The sequence below is a fragment of the Anneissia japonica genome, unplaced genomic scaffold (assembly GCF_011630105.1).
Source record: "Anneissia japonica isolate Jap-2015-1 unplaced genomic scaffold, ASM1163010v1 scaffold3474_len973312_cov172, whole genome shotgun sequence".
NCBI classification, from domain to species: Eukaryota; Metazoa; Echinodermata; class Crinoidea; order Comatulida; family Comatulidae; genus Anneissia; species Anneissia japonica.
In genome coordinates, this window is record NW_022747780.1 from 629,448 (window position 1) to 650,867 (window position 21,420).

A 21,420-nucleotide genomic window follows, 5' to 3' on the forward strand; every position below is an offset into this window, starting at 1 on the left:
ATGGGAGCTTGTGATATTATATCTATTTACATGACCTTCATTTACTGAAAATCTGAGCTACACTTAGTACACTTTCCTCATTTCCATCTTATATAAAAAGCTGCAAAATACTTGCAAGAATGACCGTCTACTGCAAGTAAAAAGATTTTCTCGGGCCACTATTTAGGGATTGGCATCATAATGTTCATTTGGATTTTGTTTGGTTCCTTAAAATTATATTTTTAATCTAACCGCGTGATGGCGTCTGGTCCAAACATGCCCATCGATGGAGGGGTGGGTTTCCCCTCTGCCTCCCGCCATTGAGAGAAAGGCCCGTAAACTTGAAATCAATTAAATTGCGCCCTCAAACACCTACATTGCATGCTTGCATATTGATATTGCTTGTGAATTTTGATTGTGTTAACATTAATATACCTGTATATGTACTTCGTCTTATGTTTGCAAAATTGTATGTATACAGTATTTGTTTTCTTGCTGGGCAAAGGACTATTCCAAACTACTGTTATAAAAAATTACAAGCTAGAGTGATCATATCAAACATGCATCTTTTTATTTATATAATCCATGTACATAATGATATTCAATGAAAGTTATTTTTTTCCTTGAATAAAATCGGAATTTATTCTCATGTTTGTGGTTATTTAAAAGAATCCAGTACATAAGTTCAACAGTAGGAAACTCAAATGTAAACGCGTAGATAATTTGAGAATTTTTTGACTCTGGATTTCTGGTTATCCTTCATTAATCGTAATACCTCTCAGCACACTAGTCGGACCAAAGCATATTGCAGTACCTAATCTCGCAGATACATGCCTTAAAATTATTGAAACACCTCAGTATTTGAGGCCAGTATATCTTGGCCAATAAAACCTATGAGCAATGCTTTACTTTGGCCTACCTTCCACAATAAACTGTTTCTTTTTATGATAATATTGTGTTTTGTGGAGAAATAAATAAATGAAAAAATGAAGCATTAGTGAACTATTTGACAATGTTCACAAGTAAGTGATTAGAGCTTTGTCTACACTTTCAAATTTTCACACGACAAAAAAAAACATATGCCCATATTTGGGTGTACTATGACATCTCATGCCCACATATGGGCACACCACACAAATTTGTTACATAGAATTTGATAGCGTGGACAAAAGCTTTAGAAGTTTACTGGTGTTTCAACTGTAGTTACAAAAAAATGATATGCCCATATTTGGGTATAGTATGACATCACCATGCCCACATATGGGCACATGACACAAATGTGAGGTCTCACTACAAAATGAGTCTCATCGTTAGAAAATCAAAAAATGAGTTAATATTACATTTTGGTAGATCACATTATAAGCTTTAATTTGGTCTTTCAATGGCTTTACTAGGATAAATAGATCCAGAGATGTTAGCATTTAAAGTTTAGGTGTATGAGAACCAGGTTTTGAGAAAATCGGCCTCAAAGATAAACTAACCTGTACAAATAATAGGACTAGAATTAGAGAATATGCGAAGAGAATACTGTTTTAGTAAGAAAATTCACTTAAAAAGTACACAATCATAAAATATAAGTATCAAGTTATTCAAAAACATTAAAATCAAAATTTTGTAAAAATGTTGCCTTTGACCTATTTTGGTGAATATCTCAATATGATTTCACCAACGATGCGTCTCATTTCGTGGGGANNNATGTGTATAAGAGACAGGTAATAATGATATTGGCTTGTTAAGGTATGGTCTTTTATTCTATTTCACATTCTCCTCCAACTTCTGTTATCTGTTTCTTTATATCTTCTGCTTCATCTTTTCCTACGTCAGCCTTTAATACTTGAGGGACGGACTCAACAAACTTCTTTGCCTGCAATGAAAGTCACATTTTTGATGTTGATAAATGTATATATAAAACTAAACATAATAATAATAATAATAATAATAATAATAATAATAGTAATAATAATAGTAATAGTAATAATAATAATAATAATGATGTTGATAAATATATATATAAAACTAAACATAATCAAATAATAATAATAATACCAATAATAATAATAGTAATAGTAATAATAATAATAATAATAATAGAAGTAATAATAACAATAATAATAATAATGTCCTTTCCGCCAACCATTTCACAGCACTTCACATTATTGCCCTGTGTAACTGCCTCCAAGACCATATAATGATAACATTTAGATGTTGTGTGTGAACATACTCCTAGCAAAACGAATGGTTGAGCATTTAAGGCAGGGACACTGCAACCTACAGCCATAATATCGGCGCTGGTGCGAACAACACGCTCACCTATGGTAGGCCCAGTGTACCCTATTGGCTCACGTGCACTTTAAAGAATGCAGTACAGACAAGTAGGGCATTACCCCGGTGTACTGGCCCATCTCACAGCCCCTGTCACTGTGGACTCATCAAGATGCTATACAGGTGCTGATGAGTAACTGAATAGAACTAGAAAACACCATGCATCAAATTTATAATTGAATACTGTTGCAATCTTTACCTGTACAAGATTCATTGTAGGATTGAGTGCTTTAATGCTTTTTATAAGTTTCACCTTGCTGGCAGCATCAAATTTGGTGAGCGTTATTGTAAAAGATGTTTTTACTTCTTTAGCTGGTGCACTGTCTTCATCTTCTTCCTCCTGGATAAGAAATTTATTTGATTATAATTATGGTGGAATTATATTATTTGTGTTTTCAAAAACAGTAAATTATCTATAGTATTTATTCAAATGTTGTATAACATTATTAAAGATATAGTAGTGACTCCTAACTTTAGTGACTCCAAAGTATAGAGACTCCAACATATAGTGATGCCAAAATAAACTCCAAAATACAAGATAAAGAGGCTTAAAGGTGAAATTATATTATTTGTGTTAAAATACAATAATCTATTTATTCACATTTTGATGTTTGTGTAACAACATTATTAAAAATATATTAGTGACTTAAATTTAGTGAATACAAAATATAATGACTCCAAAATATGGAGACATATAGAAAAATATAGCTACTCGAAGATTAAAGGTGGAATACATTATTTGTGTTAAAAAAAAGTGGATTTCGACTTAGCACTATAAACAAACATCTTAACTACCATTGACCAAGGCATATTGCAGCTCCAACTGCTGTATTTTTACCTTTTGTTGAGCTTGTGATGGTGGTGCTCCATATGCCATAACAGGTGCATCTTGTATATTGAGGGTCTCCTATGGCGAAAAAAGGAACAACTGCTATGAATAATGAATTTATCCAGAATATAATATGAATGAAAACAATGTATATGTAAATGTAAGTATGTTTTGTATGGAGATCCTTATCAATGTCAATTAACTAACTTTTTATTAGTGTGCCTCATTGCAGTGGATTGAATTGGATTTATTCAGTGTAAACACCAAGGATAGCCAACAAAAGTCTAGAGGAAGACTTATTTCCAGTAGGGTCCTTCTGGTGGTGATTGGGCAGTACACCGGGAGACAATCCCCTACTCTTTTCCAAAGAGTGTACTGCGTTCTTTAACGTGCACATGGGCCATAAATGCACAAGGGACCAACGGCTTAAACGTCTCATCCAAAGAATGGCGTGCTATTGTAATTTGTATTTCTGCTGTCCACCTGAAACAAAAGGAGAGGCAGCGATGGGAATTGAACCGGGGACCTAGAGACCTCCACGGTTCTGCGCACACACAGTGGCTACCACCAGATTAGCCAACTGAGCTAAGCTGCTCTCTCTACAGTAAGGCCTAAGTGTGTTGATGAAAAACATTTTTGAGCTGAATTACATCTGTGTAAAATGCAATCTCACCTTTAAATGCTGGTTAAGCTGTGAAACTTCTAGTAAATTTAGTGAAGCGATTTCTTCAACTATATTCCTTATCTTTTCAGAGTAATTTTTTGGCTCACCATCCAAAGTTGGAGAGGGCAAGGGACTGGTGCATAGCGCCCTCGAGTGAATGCAAGTGCACCTCAATCTCAAATGCTGTGTTTGCAGTTTCTGAAACCTTAAATCATGAAGGAAGAATCAGACAAAGCCATGAAACAACAAAAACGTTAGTACTGTAGGCAAAGCCTGGACGCACAGTCGGCTAAGCCTAGCCTAGGCCAAATATTAGGCTATGCCTAAGGGCTTATCTAGGCTAAGCCTAAACGGCGCGGCCCGGCCCGGCTGGTTGCGGCTAGAGAATAGCTAGCCTAGAGTGGGGCATAACTCAGGAAGGAGTATGGATGCTGGCATACAACAACAATTAAAAACTTAATCTACCTCCACGGTTTATTGTGTGTCCTGACAGTATTCCATAGAGTTCGGTAAAAGTATGTACTCATCTTAAAATGTATGTTATTAAGCTCTCCGAAACATGTGTATTGATGTACTGTACCGTGTAATGATAACCCTTGACTTCCAAGCAGCGATAGTAGGCTCTTGGTCCAGTCACAAATCGCGCCGTGAAGTAATACAGTCTCTCCAGTCGCCGTGCTGTTTTTTTGTTGGTTTTTTTTTTTTTTGTGTGTGTGTGGAGGGGGTGGGGCTTTGCAATATTATGCTATACCCGATCCGATGTTTCTGAATTTTTCTGCATCGATGTTAATATAAGTGCACTACAAATCTTCTTTTTTTTTTTTTTTTTTTTAATAATATATAGGCCCTTTCCTATAAACCTAGAAATTTTTAGAGATTTTGAAATTTGTAATTTTGTCCTGCCCTTCGCTGGAGCCGCCACTGATATTGAATAAAAGATCACCGAGATAATTATTTCCAACGGATTGTTTTCTCTTTCTCTAGTCTTTCCACCAATTTGTTTTGATATATGATTTTTTTTCCTTAAAATTTCCAATCTCATGAAGAATTAAATATCAGTGTCTCTCTGTCCATCTACGAAATCAAGTTTCCGGTACCATTTCTTAGGAATTTAGTAGGCCTACATATTATATTCAATCGAAATTCTACAGAAATATTTATGTAGGTCTAGGCCTACGTCCTAGATAATTACCGAATGAATATATCAAGTTTTCTTAAAAATGAAATTCTTCAGGCATTAGGCCTAATAAGTGCCAATGCTTCAGGAACTTCAACTTCTTAAACCTCATATACAGATAAACTTGAACATCTTTCACTTTAAGCATACTATTGTAAATTTAGTTACCCTCACGTGCTATTTTTTTTTTAATGAACATTATGTTTCAGTTAGAATATCTAAAATAGAAATGTTGTGTGCTTGTACGAGAGTATTATTTTCAGTACATAAACTCAGCCTGCAGAATGGAATTACATACATTGTTATTTTAACACTTAGACGATGGCAATTCACTTAGCGAACGTTAATTAAAAACAGGGAGTGGCGCCAGGATTTGCACGGGTTTGAGGTCCCTGACGAGGGGCCAATGTCCCCGACGAGATATATCAAAGTGGGCGTACGGTGCCTTGCGTCGCTCAAAATCGTTCGGAAGTGGTCCAGAAGCCGAAGCCCCCAAAAATATGACAATTTAGGTGTTTCACAGGCTTGCCGATTTTAGAATCCATAAATAGGCCTATGTAAAAAAATAAATATCATTTTTCTCCCCGACGGAGCCCTTCCCCCACCCCACTTGCGCAACCCCTGATTTATAGTCTTCTGCTTGCTTACGACATAATGCACGTGACATTACCTCTTACTAGGACTCCAGCGATATCCGAGTCACACAGTACAAGACAGGGAAAGAAAACAATGTCATTAGGTTTTCTTAGTGGTTCCATCAACCTGAACCCATAGGCCTACCATCTGATTAACTAGAACCCTCAAGCATTCTAATAAAATAGTGGCAAAAATCTAAAATGGCCAAAGTTCTGTGTATCTGTTATTTTAAATTTTTATTATTAGGAATAAACTTGGTGAGCAATACTCAAAATCCTGCCTCAAATTCAAGATGGTAACCCAAATTCAAATTGCCTCTTGTATGTTTCTTTTGAAGCTGTTTCTGTAGATCTGTCATCTTGGAGATTAAATCTAAGATCACGTAGAATTTAACCTCAAATCCAAGATAACCACAAAGATTCCAATAAACTACCATTCAACAGTTTAATAAATCACTTTTGTATAATATAGCGTTTTAAAAGTCTTTAGATGCACCTTCATAGGAATTATAGCGATAACACACCTACATATTTATGTATTATCTCAAGTGATAATTCTTTCCGAATTTTAGTGTTAGAAATATAGGGTATAATAAGATTATTGTTTGTATAAAAACATGTTTTTTTTCTAGAGAATCTTGGTTTTGCAGTCTGTTGTAGGTGGATTTTGTGGTAAATGAATTGAAATTAAACTTTAGTTGACAGGGATGAAAATAAAATCTTAGAATTTATGAAAGATATAACCAGAAGATGCCAAGAGATGAGCCACCAATGAAACTAAATCCAAAATTTATATTAAACCCTACTTAAGATATACAGCGGGGAAATGATACGGGGAAAATAAGCCAACGCATTTTACCAAACAGTAGTGGGGTTTAGCAAGCTATGCGGATTCACAACGAGCGTTTATTGGATAACATGGTGTGCAGAAAAAAATATAAAGCATCTGGGGCTGAGAAAAGTGTTAGCAAAGGGCTTGTTTCGCAAATGTGGAGAGCTAGCATCGTGCTCATTAACAGGAGCCATAACACTGCCTTGAATTTTTGGTTTTGGTAGGTTTTGTTTTTCTTATCTTTCCAGTTCCATTCATACACACACTCTATGTACATGTTTGTTCATTTTAACTATGGCTGTATTACTTGATACGTTTGGGCTTGTGCATATTCTCACTCCAGGCTATAATGTTCTTGATGATTGCCAAATAAATATTATTATTAATAGCTCTGTTGCTAAAGAAAACTGCTTTCATACGTCGGATTTGAATTTTAATTTATGAAGTTTCTTGGAGTGACCTCTAAGACCGGAACGTTGGGTGTATACAAAGTGAGGAACAGGCGGTTGCTTTTAGCAATTGTTGATGTACTTGTATGTTTCAATAAGATCAATTTCTTTCCTCAAGTATAGGCATACACATTTTTATTTTCTTTGGACAGGAACATTTAATCTGCAACTTTTCCATGTTTTCCAAAAAATGCTCTTATTCATTTTGATGCTGAAATACAGAGTTATCAAGATGAATTTTGTAAACGTTGTATTCATTCTTCTGAGTACTTCAGCCTTGGGGTCTGCTCAACCTAAAATGCATCCGGCGGAGGACTCGGAGAGTTTTCGTATTGTGGAAAACCAATATATTGTAGTCTTGCATGTGAGTTCAATATTTGAATTGTTTATAAAACATTTTTTTAACAACTCTCACTTTATTGCGACCACTGCAACCGTACCGACCTGCGGTCTTATCCTACCGGAGACCTGCCCTCCGATTGTACCCTCTCACCAGCCCCTCCGATCGTACGTCGTAGAATTACCCCAGCATGAACATTAACTTTGAATCATTTAATATGCATAGAAACACCTCGTGTAATTTATTGGTAGAAAGTCATAATGTCCATTTCGCTTCAACTGGTGGTATAAATAGCTAGCAAGCACATGGTCCGGAATCGGCCCTCAGCCAAATGACTACGACATGTGTGACAGCGACTACGATCAGACTGGCGACCACAATAAATTTTTCAACATGTTGGAAACTCCGCAACCATCCACGACCCTCTTCGTTGTCACGTAGCAAGTTGCTCTTAGCTGCTCTCATCATGACCTGGCATAGGTCGTGAGAGTGTGAGTGTTAGCGACGCACAAATTGGCAAAAAAATAAACAATATATTGGCAACGCAATAGTCGTGTTAATTTTTTAAAAATTAACAACAATTTAAATATATCAGAATTTTAAAAAAATGTTTTACTTTATTTGTTATACAATAATTAACATTAAAACACTGCGATTTTACCAAATTTAAGAAATATGTTCCTAAATCCTAAAGTCTAACTATGTTTATGTAAGAATTATTTTATGTTTTAATTGATTTTTATTAGAATTCAGCGAATCTTGGCCAAACTCGAAGAGCGTTGAGCGAACGTAGTAGTTTCGCAGCCGATAGGGAATTTGTGTTAACCAAAAGAGGCAATGCCCTTTTTAAAGGATTTCTAGTAAAAGATGCTAGCAGTGATTCAGCAAAAAAGGTTGGTAAAATTGTCCTTATACGTATTTCACTAAATGGACTTGATTTGTTGTCCTGCAAAAGTAAACGTACGTAAACTTGTGTTTGGGGACATTTCTGGTCTCTGTTTTTGGTCAGTTGGTTGACAATATGGGATAGTCTATTATGCTACTAATTGTTTGGTGCTGTGGGTATTATTGAGTGTTTAAAAAATATAGAGTTGTAACACTATAATGTAAGTAAACTTTGTTAACCAATAATGTTTCTGCAGATCGCTAGAGACCCAAGGGTGAGATCAGTTATTCAAGATGTGGAGGTTAAACCGTCTTCGTTGAGTTGGGGTTTGGATCGTATCGACCAGCATTCCCTACCCCTAGACGACCATTTTATACCTGAAGGTAAGATGACTGTAAGCTTAGGAAATATCTTGTTGCCATCTTAAGATATGTTTGTGTGTTATTTTGGTGTGATTTTACACATATGAAACCCGACGTGCTACGGTATTATGTTATGCAGTAGCGTATGGACTGTAAATTATTAAAATGTTATTAAAAACCAATAATAGGAGAAAACGAATTCAGCTCAGACACGTACGTGTACTGCTAACTGAGGTGCAGGGTAATCAATAACTAATTATCGATTATGTCTTAATTGTTGCTGGTGTAGTGTAGTGTTATTTATTGTATCCGGCACTTGTCGGTTAGTGCTGTACTGTCTTGTTGCCTATCCCCAGTGTCTTAGTAAAGATTTTATTTGAAAAGGGAAGCAGACAGATTTTAATATCACTTCACAGCATTACAGATTCACATGGGTTAATTAAGAAAAACAAAATAATAGATAATAATCACTCATGACAATAGACCTATTATTTGTTTTGTATAAATAGGATTTGGTAACGATGCTCATATTTATGTTGTTGACTCCGGTATTCTAACTACTCACGAAGACTTCAATGGCAGAGCCATATTTGATGCTGATTTCACGGGACAGGTCAGTGACTATACTTTCAACCAAGGCACTCTTAAACAAGTTCACTTATTGGATCCAAGAAATATTTGGGTAAAGGTTCATCAATGGACATAAAGAAAACTACTAGAAATATTTTTGAAGACCCACTTTCCTTGTGTGTAGGCTACCATGCTGAACGATTTAGGTACTCTGACCTTCAAAGAAATCTAAATTTTGGAACTAAAAATCAAAATCACGATTTAATGTGCAACAGTAGGCCTGTTTATGAGATATGGTTTACGTTTACCTAGGTACATCCTGCAAAGGACCTAATGGTCCGTAAGCGCAGGGTAACAGGGGCTGTATGGATCAGTACACCGGGGTACCCCTACTCGTCTCGAAAGATGTAATGGGTTCTTTAAAGTGCACATGAGCCAATTCAGTACACTGGGCCTGCTGTTTATAGTCCTTATCCGAGAAGACTTGTTCCACCACTAGAACCACAGGCGAGCGTCCCGTTTTAACAAGCGCCAATATGGCTGTAGGTTGCGTTGCCCCTGCCCTAACCGCTCGGCCATTCGACTCGATTTTATTTCGGTAAAATAGTGAATTTAACTTCCTTGGTGTACTTTGATGATTTGGTTCCATTCCCAAATCATTCAACACCCGGCTGGGGATGTACCTTTGCGTTAAGCCCGGCCCATATTGTTGTTAAGGTCCCACAAGACGATAATAGGGCCGGAGCTTTCGATTGCACGACGACGGTAGGACGTAGAAGGTATAGGCCTACAACGTCACTAAAAAGTCGTCTGCGCATGCGAGAAAGTTAAATTCCCATAGTGTGGATTCTAGGACGCAATTTGGCCAAATCAACATATATGCAAAGAACGTAGGACGCATGAGTGGTTCTTTACTAGCATCTCGTCTTCGCACCAATCGAAAGCTCCTCAATGTTAACACATAGGCAAGCACGTGCGTTTGTCGGACAACACGTGTGCTAATTGTTAGAAACCTGCGTATTCCAGGCTCTATTTTGATTGGTCAGTTGTTAAGTTTGATTGACATTCCGAAAAGGTCCATTCACTACTTCACCTCTCAAACCATGTTGTATTTGTATATTAAATTTCCAGGGCTATGTTGACGACACTGGACATGGTACGAAGTGTGCTGGCATTGCAGGAGGGAGGCGGTATGGAGTTGCTAAAGGCGCTAGATTACATGCCGTCAAAGTTACGCCAGGCAGCCTTTCAACAGTATTTTATGGTAATTTTGTCCTACGATACCATCTGTAATTTGCCATATTATTCTGATTGTATGATAATACGATCAAATATTTATAGATATTCATAACGTTATATTATTATAATATGGTACAATGATTCAAAACATGTTTCAAATTTAATATATAGACGTATACGTTAAACGTTACGAGTAGGCCTGTATAATTCTTAAAGCGTATGGATTTATGTTTATCGATCGATTGATTGATTGATTGATGAAGATGGTGATAATGATGTGGTTGATTGATGATTAATTGATTGATTGACTATGTTTATCTTTTATGGTCAGGTCTTATCTGGACAGCCTACAACGCCCAATTTCCTGCAGTTATATTGATGCCGCTTATTACTGGTTACCAACCGGTTTTTAACACCCTTGTGAACGACATTGACTCCTTCTTTAATATCCCAGTGATCGTGTCAGCAGGCAATGGGGGATACAATGCCTGCCCATTCCCAACACCAGTACTCTCTCCGGCATCCGCTGATCGGGTAATGCACGATAAATAATGGACCTTTCCGCTAAGATACCCCTGGATATTGTTACTAGGTAGTTTTCGCCGCACGACGTTAACCTTAACGTTAACGGATGACGTCATAATTTATTCATCTGGCGTTGCGGAGAACGTTAATAATAGGTAGTTTTCGCCGCACGACGTTAGTACCCAACATGCAGCGCATTATAGCTCCGCCCCTTTTGTAAACAAATCAAAATACGCATGCGCAAACCCGTAACTAACGCACGTCGAGCCCGTAAAATCCAGAAATTAACGTACTCCACAACGCAGGATGAATAAATTACGACATCATCCGTTAACGTTAAGGTTACCGTCGTGTGCGGCGAAAACTGCCCAATTTCAGGATTTTACGTAAAAACGTGCGTTTGAGACACGCGCGTATTCCGGGTCCCGTTCTGATTGGCCAGTTGTTAAGTTTAATTGACATTTCGGAAAGTTCCATTATCCATCCGAAAGAGCATTTTACAGTACAGCTTAATGATAACATTAAAAATCATAACACAACAATCATAATATTATTACTACTACTATTGTTATAATTGTTATTGTTATTATTAATTATAATACTAGTGATAATAATTATTTCAATTAGGCATATTAGACGTATAATTATAATAATGTTATATAGCTTTATTCATAATCTCTAATCTAATTTTATTTCTACTAGACTTTACATAGTAGGTATTTTGGTTGCATTCCACAGGCTTTTACAGTGGCATCGTCTGACGCTTACGATGTAAGGGATTTGTTCTCTAACTACGGTTCCTGTGTGGACATCTTTGCACCAGGCTCCAACATAACAACTACATTCATAGGCAGTGATACTGCCACTGCCGTGGTGTACGGGACATCATACGCTGTTGCACACGTTGCAGGTAAAACAAGCTACTTCGTAGTTTAGCACGCGCAAGTATAATATCAAACGCTCTAACATAAATATACTCATACGACGTATTTTGCCGTTAATACCTTATTTTATAAATTTGTTTAAATTTAACAGTTATTAACAATAGAGTAAGCCTTTGACTGTGTGAAAGTAAAAAGCGATGGTCGATAATGGTCAATTGACAATTAGTAACTATTAGTTGATAAACCATCATTGATTGTTAACTTCGAACGATTATCGATTATCTCGTTTATCCATACAGATGTAAAGAATAACCAATAATAGTCGATTATCTTTGTTCGTTCCATAGTAACTGGTAAATTATAATCGATGATTAAGAATGACAAAGAATTTCATTTCAATTGTCTCAAAACATAAACATTTACAAAGACAGAAACAGCAAAGAACATGCACAAAAGTACACGAGACAAGGACACCCCAAAAGTAAACTTAATCGCTGTCGAGTGGGGCCTAATAGTCGATAACTAGTAAATTATAAGAGATGATTAAGAACAATCGACAGGGCGTCAAGTAGTCGGTAAATATTTAAACTGATAATTGATGATTGACTTTTATTGTTGATTGATAATTGGTAATTAGGTGTCAGTTATTTGATGGCTGGCGATTTATGATTTACGATGTCGATAATTGATAGTCGAGTGTCGAAAGTGGTGTTGGTCCTCTTTCGACAAAAATACCGTTGGTCGTGTTTTTGAATTTTGTAACGATTATTATTTGATTTTATTCAGGTGTTGCAGCGATCATCCGGGACCGTGAGCCAGGATTAACGCCAGAGCAGGTGAGGTCAACACTGTCCACGACATCAACTAACAGTATAATCGCCTGGGCTTTCAGCTCCAATAACCACCTTCTTTATACCTCCCCCTATCCATAAACGGTATAAACAGAAACAGCTGTGGATTACGACTTACGAGCATCATAACTTAAGTCCCGTGTTTTGTATAGTATACAGTCACGCGAACAAATTTAAGTGGTAAAAAGTTTCTATATCGTTTAAAATTACTTATTACAAATCTAGTTTAGATTTTATATTAAACTGGCTTCATTTAATGTGATAATGATGATTTAATCCATCCATAAACGGTGAAGCACATACAGCCGTGGATTACGACTTCAGTTAAATTATGTCAATGATGCTTACCAGTGGCGTATCTAAGGGAGGGCGCGGAAAAAAATTACTCTCGCGCCCCAGCCCCCCCCCCCCAAAAAATCACTGTCAAGTAGTTAAAAATCACCTAAAAATAACCATATTTTGCGCCCCTTAACATCTAGATGTGTATAACCCCACAATTCAAGACTTTAGATACGCCACTGACGCTTACGAGCAAACTTACTGAAGCCACGTGTTTTTACATATTAACAGTCACGCGCATTAATTTAAGTGTTAAAACGTTTTTATTATCATTTAAAATTATTGTTTATGAATCTAGTTTATTTATATAATCTCTGACATCATTTAATGTGATATTTACGATTTGACTTTATTTGACTTGTGATTTATTTCTTATCACATCCTCAAATGTAAAATATAAATATATTATAGTATATTCAAAGGAAAAAATTAAAATCATGGATAAAAATTTGGGCGTGTTTTCTTATTTGTTCATCACACAATATTTTACAAACATACGCTATCTCGTAGTTAAGTGCGCATGTTTACAATGCGTAAAAATGTACAGATCATAAAATATACAGGTCTTCATTTCCGATCTAGAAATGCCGGCACAACAAGCATAACGGCAATTACTTTCAACACAGTACATTAGTACTTTACTCCTGGTATTCGACCCCCGGCCGTCGGACCAACTCCAGCCCGCCAAAGTTTTTGATGATAACTGCCGAACTCGGTAGACTCCCGGACGCATCAACTGTTTAGTTAACGTCATTCGGTTTTGGTTGCACGAGATGATCAAAGTATTCAATGCGACGCATTGAAAGCTGAGCTTTTATATATTGTCGTGGCTCTTTCCATGCCCGTTCCCATGTTACCTTTCAAGAGTCTCACAGTGCCACCGAGAGGTTGGCAGGTAGGCCTATTATTTTTTAATAAATATTTATTTTTTTTCAAAAATAATACTTACTCTCACGGGCCCTCAATAATGGGCCCCTCCAGATTGACTGCACCTTCCCCCCAAAAAAGGTTTTTTTTTTTTTTTTTTGCGCCTTCGGGGCAATCTTTGCACTTCGCGCTTGTACCGTAACTGGGGGCCACACCAATCGGCTTGCCCCGTTACAATTTGCCCTCTTGGCGGCCATGGTAATAGGCTATATACTTAGATTAAGCGCAGCGGCGCTTATTCGAGCGGCGCTTATCGAAAAGAAAAAAAATCAGGTTTGGTGCGGCGCTTATTCGAGCATTTACCGCAATTGCATGTTACCTGTAAATGTGATTTACTCAATTAGAGAAATCTATTTTTAACCTCCTATTGCCAATTGTGTATGTTTTTGGCAATAAAAAATTTGAAAAAAAGAGGAAAACAAAATTTATATAAAATAATCATCGGTTTAAGCTTTCTACATTTGTGTATCAATATTAACTTATAGTATTTGTAGTACTGCAATAAATTTTTAAAAAGCGTTAATAAAAGCAATAAACACAAGCATGTGCACTTGAATCTACGCCGACTTATTGTATAAAGCTTGGTTTCCACAAAATCGCTACACGCTATCGCCTGCAGGTTTTAGTGATGTTGATTGGTCAGTCGAATATTTTTTGTTTGCTTGCATTGGCGTGTCAGCATTTTGCCGACAATGAACTACTGTCCAATCAACACTTGTCCAACAGGAACTGGGATTATTCAAACGTTAGTCAAATTTGTTTTGAAAAATAATCCGATAATCGCTATTGAATAAGTCAATACGGACATTAATTTAAAATTGTGAATTAAAAGAATATTTTAACATACCGATTTAGAAACTAGGCAAGAAGATCCTTAACTTTGAAATCTAATGCACAACATAACGGATTATACGGATTATAGCATAGATAATAAACAAAGACTACCAATAGCTACATCCGCTTGATTATTCATAACAATTTGTAATGATAATAATATATTTATTTGAATCTACAGTTTTGGATCAGTGGCACACGCTAATGCGGTGCGCTCAAAATAGTATAGAATTAACAGCAATACGGAAATTACAATGAGCTTTAAAAGACAATGCTTACATAAGTAACCAACGTATTACCGACACTTACAAAAAGGATTTAAATTTAATCCCCTTCGGTGATTTAAAATTGAATTTCTTCGAGATAAAGGTCTAAGCAAATCGGTGACGTAACAGTTTTGAGCTCTCCCACTTACTAAAGCCAAGGCCCCGGACCTTTACGGGACCGGAATATTAGCCGGCATTATTTGCTAGTACTAGTAGGCCCAAATTTTCCGCGGCCTACAGAGGTCCAACGAGTCTGACAGGGTCACGGTCTGAACCAAGAACCTGAATAGAGCTTCGATCAGGGTCCCGGAATAAAAATCTGACGGGGTTCATGGAGGGTTTTTATTGCTTAGTATCGCCCAAAATTGTGCTTTAAGACCACGATTTTAGCAAGGAAGTATATATTTATACCTCCTTGATTTTAGGGATTATCAAATAACGTTATTCAGATTCAGGCAGATGAGGGCTCCAGGCCTGGAAGGGGGAATCCCACGACACCCTCCAGCTGACGCCGCCATTGCTTAGCTCAGCTGCGCAACTGGTTTGATAGTAGTATGAATAAATTAGATAGGACTTTTGCAATTAGTGCTGTACATTGTTTTGTTGTATCACCTCCACAAGAAAGTTACTATTCAATGCAGTCTTGTCTTTATGCCTTCTCTCTGTCGTTCTGTCGTCTGCCTCTTTGTCTGTTATCAAGATTATGCAAAAACTAATAAATATATCATCATAAAATTTAGCGGAATGGTATATAATAAAAGACACTATTAAATATTCGGAAGAAAGGGTCAAAGGACAAAGTCAAGATCACGGAAACTCAATTATTTACCCTCAAGCATAATACAAAATAATGGAATCGTACGGTACCTCATGCTCGTATTCAGGCAGCTCTCAAAAATAATGTACCTGAACACGATGGGCGATTCCAATATTTTCTTGAAGGTTTGTTGCAGTTTTAATAATTTTTTTGTTGGAGTAAACACAGTCAATACTATTTCTGGCCCACAATTTACGTTAAGATTTACATACGCTAACCATTGCTGCTCCCGCAAACGCGCTGCCTTCAGGCCCGTAGCCAGGTCATTTCAAGGGGGGTTCTTTGGGCGTGGGGTCCAGAGGCCTGCCAAAGGGCTACGATAGGGTCGGGGGCGAAGCCCCCGAAGCCAGAGCAGTTTTTGTGTTTAATGGGTCTATATAATGTTCTAAAAGCAATTATGTTTTGAAAAAGATCTATGTAATAAAAAGTCGTAATATAATAAAATTAGAAAATATTTCGTGAGTGGATATCCCGTACGATTAAAAATCGTAACGGTACTGCATGGCGAGTGGATTTCCCGTACGACTAAACATCGTAACGGTATTTGGTTTGGTTTACAGGAGTTCGTGCTTCGAACAGGTGATTCCATTCACAGAAGAAGCCTTTTCATGGAGAAAGTGTACCTTTTTAGCAAAGGTTTGTCTAGGTCGAAACTAACACCGGCTATATAAAAATTGATTAGAATATTGAAAATGTTATTCGTGTTAATGAATAGATAAAGATTACTAAGCCTAATATGTCCATTTTATTGATCTAATCTACGTGTATTTACTTTCATAGTTTATATTTAAATATTTAAAATTGTGACATTCCGTCCGAGTGGGATTCATTCAAAAATTTGAGGGGGTTCGCTAGAAAACAGGGGGGTTTGCTAGAAAAGGGGGGTTCGCCCGAACCATAACCCCCCCCCCCCGGCTACGGGCCTTGCCTTTATTGAACGCCTGCTTGAACCCAATAATCTGATAAAACACCGTGAAGATTCATGTAAGTTGGCTTACTGACAAACCATTTTATTAAAATTCGTGAGTAAATGTATACTTCATTTGGTAAAGTAAGTTCACCAAGGGTGCAGATTTTAAGATTGTTAATTATACGTCCTATGAGGTGGACATTTGGCGTTGGGGTCCAAGGTCCGATGTCCAGACGAGAAGAACAGGAGCATAAGTGGGTGAGGCATGGGCAGCACAGATCCCCTCTCTCAGTGGCGGATCTGGGGGAGGGTGAATAGGGTGGCTAGCCACCCCACTTCGGTTACCTCCAGAAAAAAAAAAAATATGGTGACTCGTCTTGTGTGTGTGCTTCTCATGTATACATGTTACATGTAGTGGCTACTCTCGTAAAACATACACTTTCTATTTTAAACTTCTTTTCAGATGTCATCAAAGAGCGTCTAGCCGTCTACTAATTCCAAAAAATCTGAAATGGAAGGGGGTGCCTCTGATCAAGAAGGGACAGGGAGACACGTCCCCAATTATTGTTGAGGTGCTGGTGTTGGTCCCCTCACTTTTCGTCCGCAATGTAATAATTTCATAAGTCAAGAAGATGCCTGAATATTGTTGAAATGAACTGCATAAATGATCCAGGTTTTAACAAAAGTGTGCTGTACAACCGGTACTCTATCTCTGCCCACAAACATCTGAATTACTTATAATACACGACTCGAGTACATGTGCCTTTATTATTATTTGAGAAGTATGAGAAAAAGCGTGTTGCAATAATAATAATAATAATAATAATAATAATAATAATAATAATAATAATAATAATAATAATAATAATAATAATAATAATAATAATAATAATAATAATAATAATAATAATAATAAGATTGGTTTTCGGTACATGGTAAAGTAAATAAAAAATACATCAAAGACAATTGAGTTTTATTTTCAATGGAACATCATAGCGAATTATTTGATCGATGATGATGAATTTTATTATATAAGAGTGTCATTTCCGGCAAATTAGAGGTACTATTTCCACAAATGTTCCCACCTCAGCCCTTAACTATGGTGTTTACTAATGGTATTAAGTAAGTAGGCCTAAATTAAATACATCAAAGACAATGTTGTTAATATTTATTTTCTATAGTATATTCACATATTAATTAGATATCTATGGTTACCGAAAATCGCTGGTAAAACATCATGAGAAATTTGTTGGCGCTTCATTTTGATTATATAATGGTGATGGTTACAGTTAACTAAATAAAAACCAAAATCAGTTGGTAGCACTTTTTACTAACGATATATTATTTTTTGTTTACGTGTTCATCTAATCGATGGGACTTCATCGGTTGTAGTGTGTGTATTACAATACAATTGACTGATTATTAATTGATTGAATTAGCAATCGAAAAATCTAGATGATAAACTTACTATAGAAAAAATAGCAAAGAGTTAGGAGATGTTATTCTGGGATACGGACATAGAGTAGATAATTCTGTATATAATTGTTTGTGTAATCTTGTGGTTTGTTTTGCGGATGTATTCCGTAACGCAAAATAATTTTTACTTGGCAGAAACAAAAGACTCTAATCGATTCGACTTGAAAAAATAACGTCCAGGGAAGTAAAGCAACGAGCCGTAAAGAAAGCCAGATCCTGCATCTAAAAAAAAGAACGAAAACCACAAAATGCGGCAGAAGGTAATGGGTGTTTATCAAACTATGCGGATATACACAGGGCAATCATTGGACATTTGATGTATTAGAAAGTATATAAAGCACCATTGACCGCGAGAGAAAAGTATCTTTCGCTAAGTGAAGTAGCGTCTTCTTCATCTGTAGAGCTCGCCCGTCACTACACTGTACTGTAGAGAGACTGTTTGAAACCAAGAAACTAAGATCTCAAAGGTAACTTTTTGCTTTAATTTTCTTATTCTAAATTACTATACACATAAATTACAAGATATAACTTGTTTGTTAATTTAAGAAATCTGTAAAGAAAACTTCTGAAAATATGTTTCAAGCATATCACATCGACTGCAGCTTCCTTAGTTAAAAAGCTAGGCAAATTAGTTTGCTTTTTTGTTGTGGTTCTTGACTTTAAAAAAATCTTTCACTAAATAACAGCAGAAGACACTGTAGTTTTTTTTTTAATCATTTTGTGTTACGTTGCTTACGTTTTATTGGTTTACGTGTATACCTCATCTTTTATTCGTGAAGATAATATACGTGCATCTAGCCGTAGTTGAGATGTTTAACTTCTCAACATAAGCTTTAATTTTTTGTAGCATGACTTAATATAATTATGTCAACACTTCTGTTATTACGGTAGTGTTTTGTAAGTTATTTTTAGCTTGGTTTTCATACAATCGCTACAGCTGACAGCTTTGGTGATGCTGGTTGGTCGCTCGAATCGGGGAACCTTCTCGATTGCCTCGGGGACTGCTACGCAGTACAAATTTAAAATGTTAGACGGTTAAAATGATTTTGTTTATCGTTTAGTTTATGTTTGATGATATTATTTTTACTAATGGTTTTATCTTGGTTTTCCATATTTATTGAAATGTTACCATCCTTATTGATGAGATGCGGCCACTATTTATTTTAATTATTTATTTATAATCCATATAATAAATTCACAAAGGCTATTCACAGCCTGTCAATAGTACAAGCTAATCATAACCGGCCGAGAATGCAGGCTGCGAGAATGATCAGCGTGTGGTTCGAACACGGGACCACGGGGCTAAGACCTTAATGAATATTGCCTGACCCATGGAGGAATTAGAATAATTTGTAATTTTTTTTTTTGAAAGCTAGATTAATCAAGATGCATTATCAAGCCGTTGTATTTCTTCTCCTGTGTACATCCGCTGTGGGATTTGCCCAACGTCAACCTATTGTTGCCGAAACAACTAGGCCTGCAGATGCTTCACCAGTCTTCCCTCATATTGAAAACCAATATATTGTTATTCTTCAGGTAAGATATTTTAACATTCCATTTTTAAGTTTTTATTTAAAGAGGGTAACCGTCCCAGCTACGCCAAGGCGTTCGGTTGATTTTTACGTACAAAATACTTAAGCAAATGATAAAGTACTCAAAGGTTAGCCTATAGTAGACATATACATAAAAAACAATTTTAGTCTACATACAACCATGCTTTATCGGTTTTACTTAAAATACTATAGATATATTAATTCTTCTATTTCAAATAGTACATTTTTAAATTAGCTCTTGTACGTAGCCTATTGGTCAGTTTACAAATATGTAAAATATCTCCAATTTTGTATAAATAATGCCAAAAAATCATCGTTCTACCAAAGACTGACCAACTAAAAAATCTAGGGTCGGCTTTAAGGAAAATATTATATTTCATTTTATCAAAAAGACATGTTCAACCTTTATATGGTAGTCTACATTTTAATACTTGGGAACAAGAATTTCGCCCTAATTTTTTGATTATTTTAAAATGTGATTATCTTATTATAGTCACTTTGCTTGTGTATTCTTTTTAACGTTTTGGCATTTGATGTATCGATAGACCTACCGTTTCTTTTTTGTCATCAATTCCACTTTTAGTAATGTTGTGGCTTTTGTAATGTTTTGTACTTTTATTTGCCTGAAATATATAGAATGAAATAGAGAAATAATATTTGTGCCCATTTTATTTGACTTCTATTAGAATTCAGTAGACCTTAACAAAACTGTGCAAGACTTCCAGAGGAGATATAAGCCTAGTTTCACTGTTATTGATAGATATTTATTACGAAATGAAACGGGAGTAATATTCAATGGCTTTGCAGCTAAGAATATGAGTCGTGCTGTAGCAGATCAGGTTAGTATTTGTATGATATAATTATATATATAACTATAAACAGCGACGCCAAATTACGCAGTAAAGTTGCATTCACACGGACAACAGTTAAGAATAGGAACGTTGGTGTTCAGCGCATCCGAAACTCGGTCCGAATTTCTGTGCGAAGCCGGTGTGAATTCAGCTTTATATGTTCAATTCGCATTATGTTTTATATGGCCAAAGTAACGATGATGTAGATTGAATTTGCATTATTGCTGTAGAATAATATTCACTGACGAAACAAGTTGCGACCCGGCCAATTGCTCAAATCAAAGCACACATTTACAGAACACTATATAATTATAAAAACAATCGAAAAGATTAAAAAAAAATAAATAAACAATCGTATTTAAAAATCAGTTGCAAATTTTGTTCGTTAGTTCTAATAAACTACGGTACGGTATATAACAAAACAAAGGCTCAATGTCAGGCCATGCAGGAAAAAAAAGTGATATCTTGTTAACTAAAGGCACAAAATGCATATTTGCATACTTTGACCAGCAACTTGCGAACAGTTAATGATATACAGAACTGGGACAAAAATTAATGTTGAAAAAAAGGGTAGTTACGCCTCCTTTTCCTCGTTTTTTAAATAATATTCAAAAATATGTACCTCATTAACCATTCACAAGTGTTTTATCAATGCTTGGTGTGTCTTTGGAAAAATCAGTTGTACATGAACATATCAAAAACATTTTATCTTTGCGAGGCTGACTTTAAATATTTCTGCGTCATTCTAGATCGCTAGAAATAGAATGGTGGACTCGGTAGTTCAAGATGCAACAATGAAAACTGCAGAGTTGTCATGGGGATTGGATCGTATCGACCAACGTAACCTACCTCAAGACGGAGACTTTTTATCAGAAGGTATGTAACAATTTTAGTTGGTATTAG

At 36.1% G+C, this 21,420-nt stretch overlaps 3 protein-coding genes across 4 annotated transcripts in view; 2 read left to right on the forward strand and 1 right to left on the reverse strand.

Moving 5' to 3' along the window:
- Nucleotides 1-1,681: 1,681 nt before the first annotated feature.
- Nucleotides 1,682-4,420, reverse strand: LOC117120608 (39S ribosomal protein L12, mitochondrial-like). Its single transcript, XM_033265641.1, has 5 exons — nt 4,260-4,420; nt 3,804-3,999; nt 3,140-3,208; nt 2,501-2,641; nt 1,682-1,843 (listed from the first exon to the last, which is right to left on the reverse strand). Exons 1-5 carry the CDS (start codon nt 4,319-4,321, stop codon nt 1,727-1,729), a joined length of 585 nt encoding a protein of 194 aa, XP_033121532.1. The 5' UTR covers nt 4,322-4,420; the 3' UTR covers nt 1,682-1,726.
- A 2,118-nt stretch (nt 4,421-6,538) lies between these two features.
- LOC117120613 (extracellular serine proteinase-like) lies at nt 6,539-13,011 on the forward strand. 2 transcript variants are annotated; one of them, XM_033265647.1, is made up of 9 exons: nt 6,539-6,658; nt 7,110-7,251; nt 7,974-8,120; nt 8,370-8,496; nt 8,985-9,088; nt 10,177-10,309; nt 10,616-10,818; nt 11,548-11,719; nt 12,480-13,011. In XM_033265647.1, exons 2-9 carry the CDS (start codon nt 7,120-7,122, stop codon nt 12,623-12,625), a joined length of 1,164 nt encoding a protein of 387 aa, XP_033121538.1. In that variant the 5' UTR covers nt 6,539-6,658; nt 7,110-7,119; the 3' UTR covers nt 12,626-13,011. The 2 variants fall into 2 exon arrangements, with proteins under 2 accessions (XP_033121538.1, XP_033121537.1); XM_033265646.1 differs by having other exon boundaries at nt 6,582-6,658; nt 7,040-7,251.
- A 5,414-nt stretch (nt 13,012-18,425) lies between these two features.
- The window catches only part of LOC117120600 (aqualysin-1-like), a 7,006-nt gene continuing 4,011 nt past the window's right edge, over nt 18,426-21,420 (forward strand). The window contains exons 1-4 of the mRNA XM_033265630.1: nt 18,426-18,580; nt 19,486-19,649; nt 20,353-20,505; nt 21,267-21,397. Coding sequence (XP_033121521.1) covers nt 19,500-19,649; nt 20,353-20,505; nt 21,267-21,397 — 434 coding nt within the window. The 5' untranslated portion in view covers nt 18,426-18,580; nt 19,486-19,499. The remainder of the gene's footprint in view (nt 18,581-19,485; nt 19,650-20,352; nt 20,506-21,266; nt 21,398-21,420) is intronic.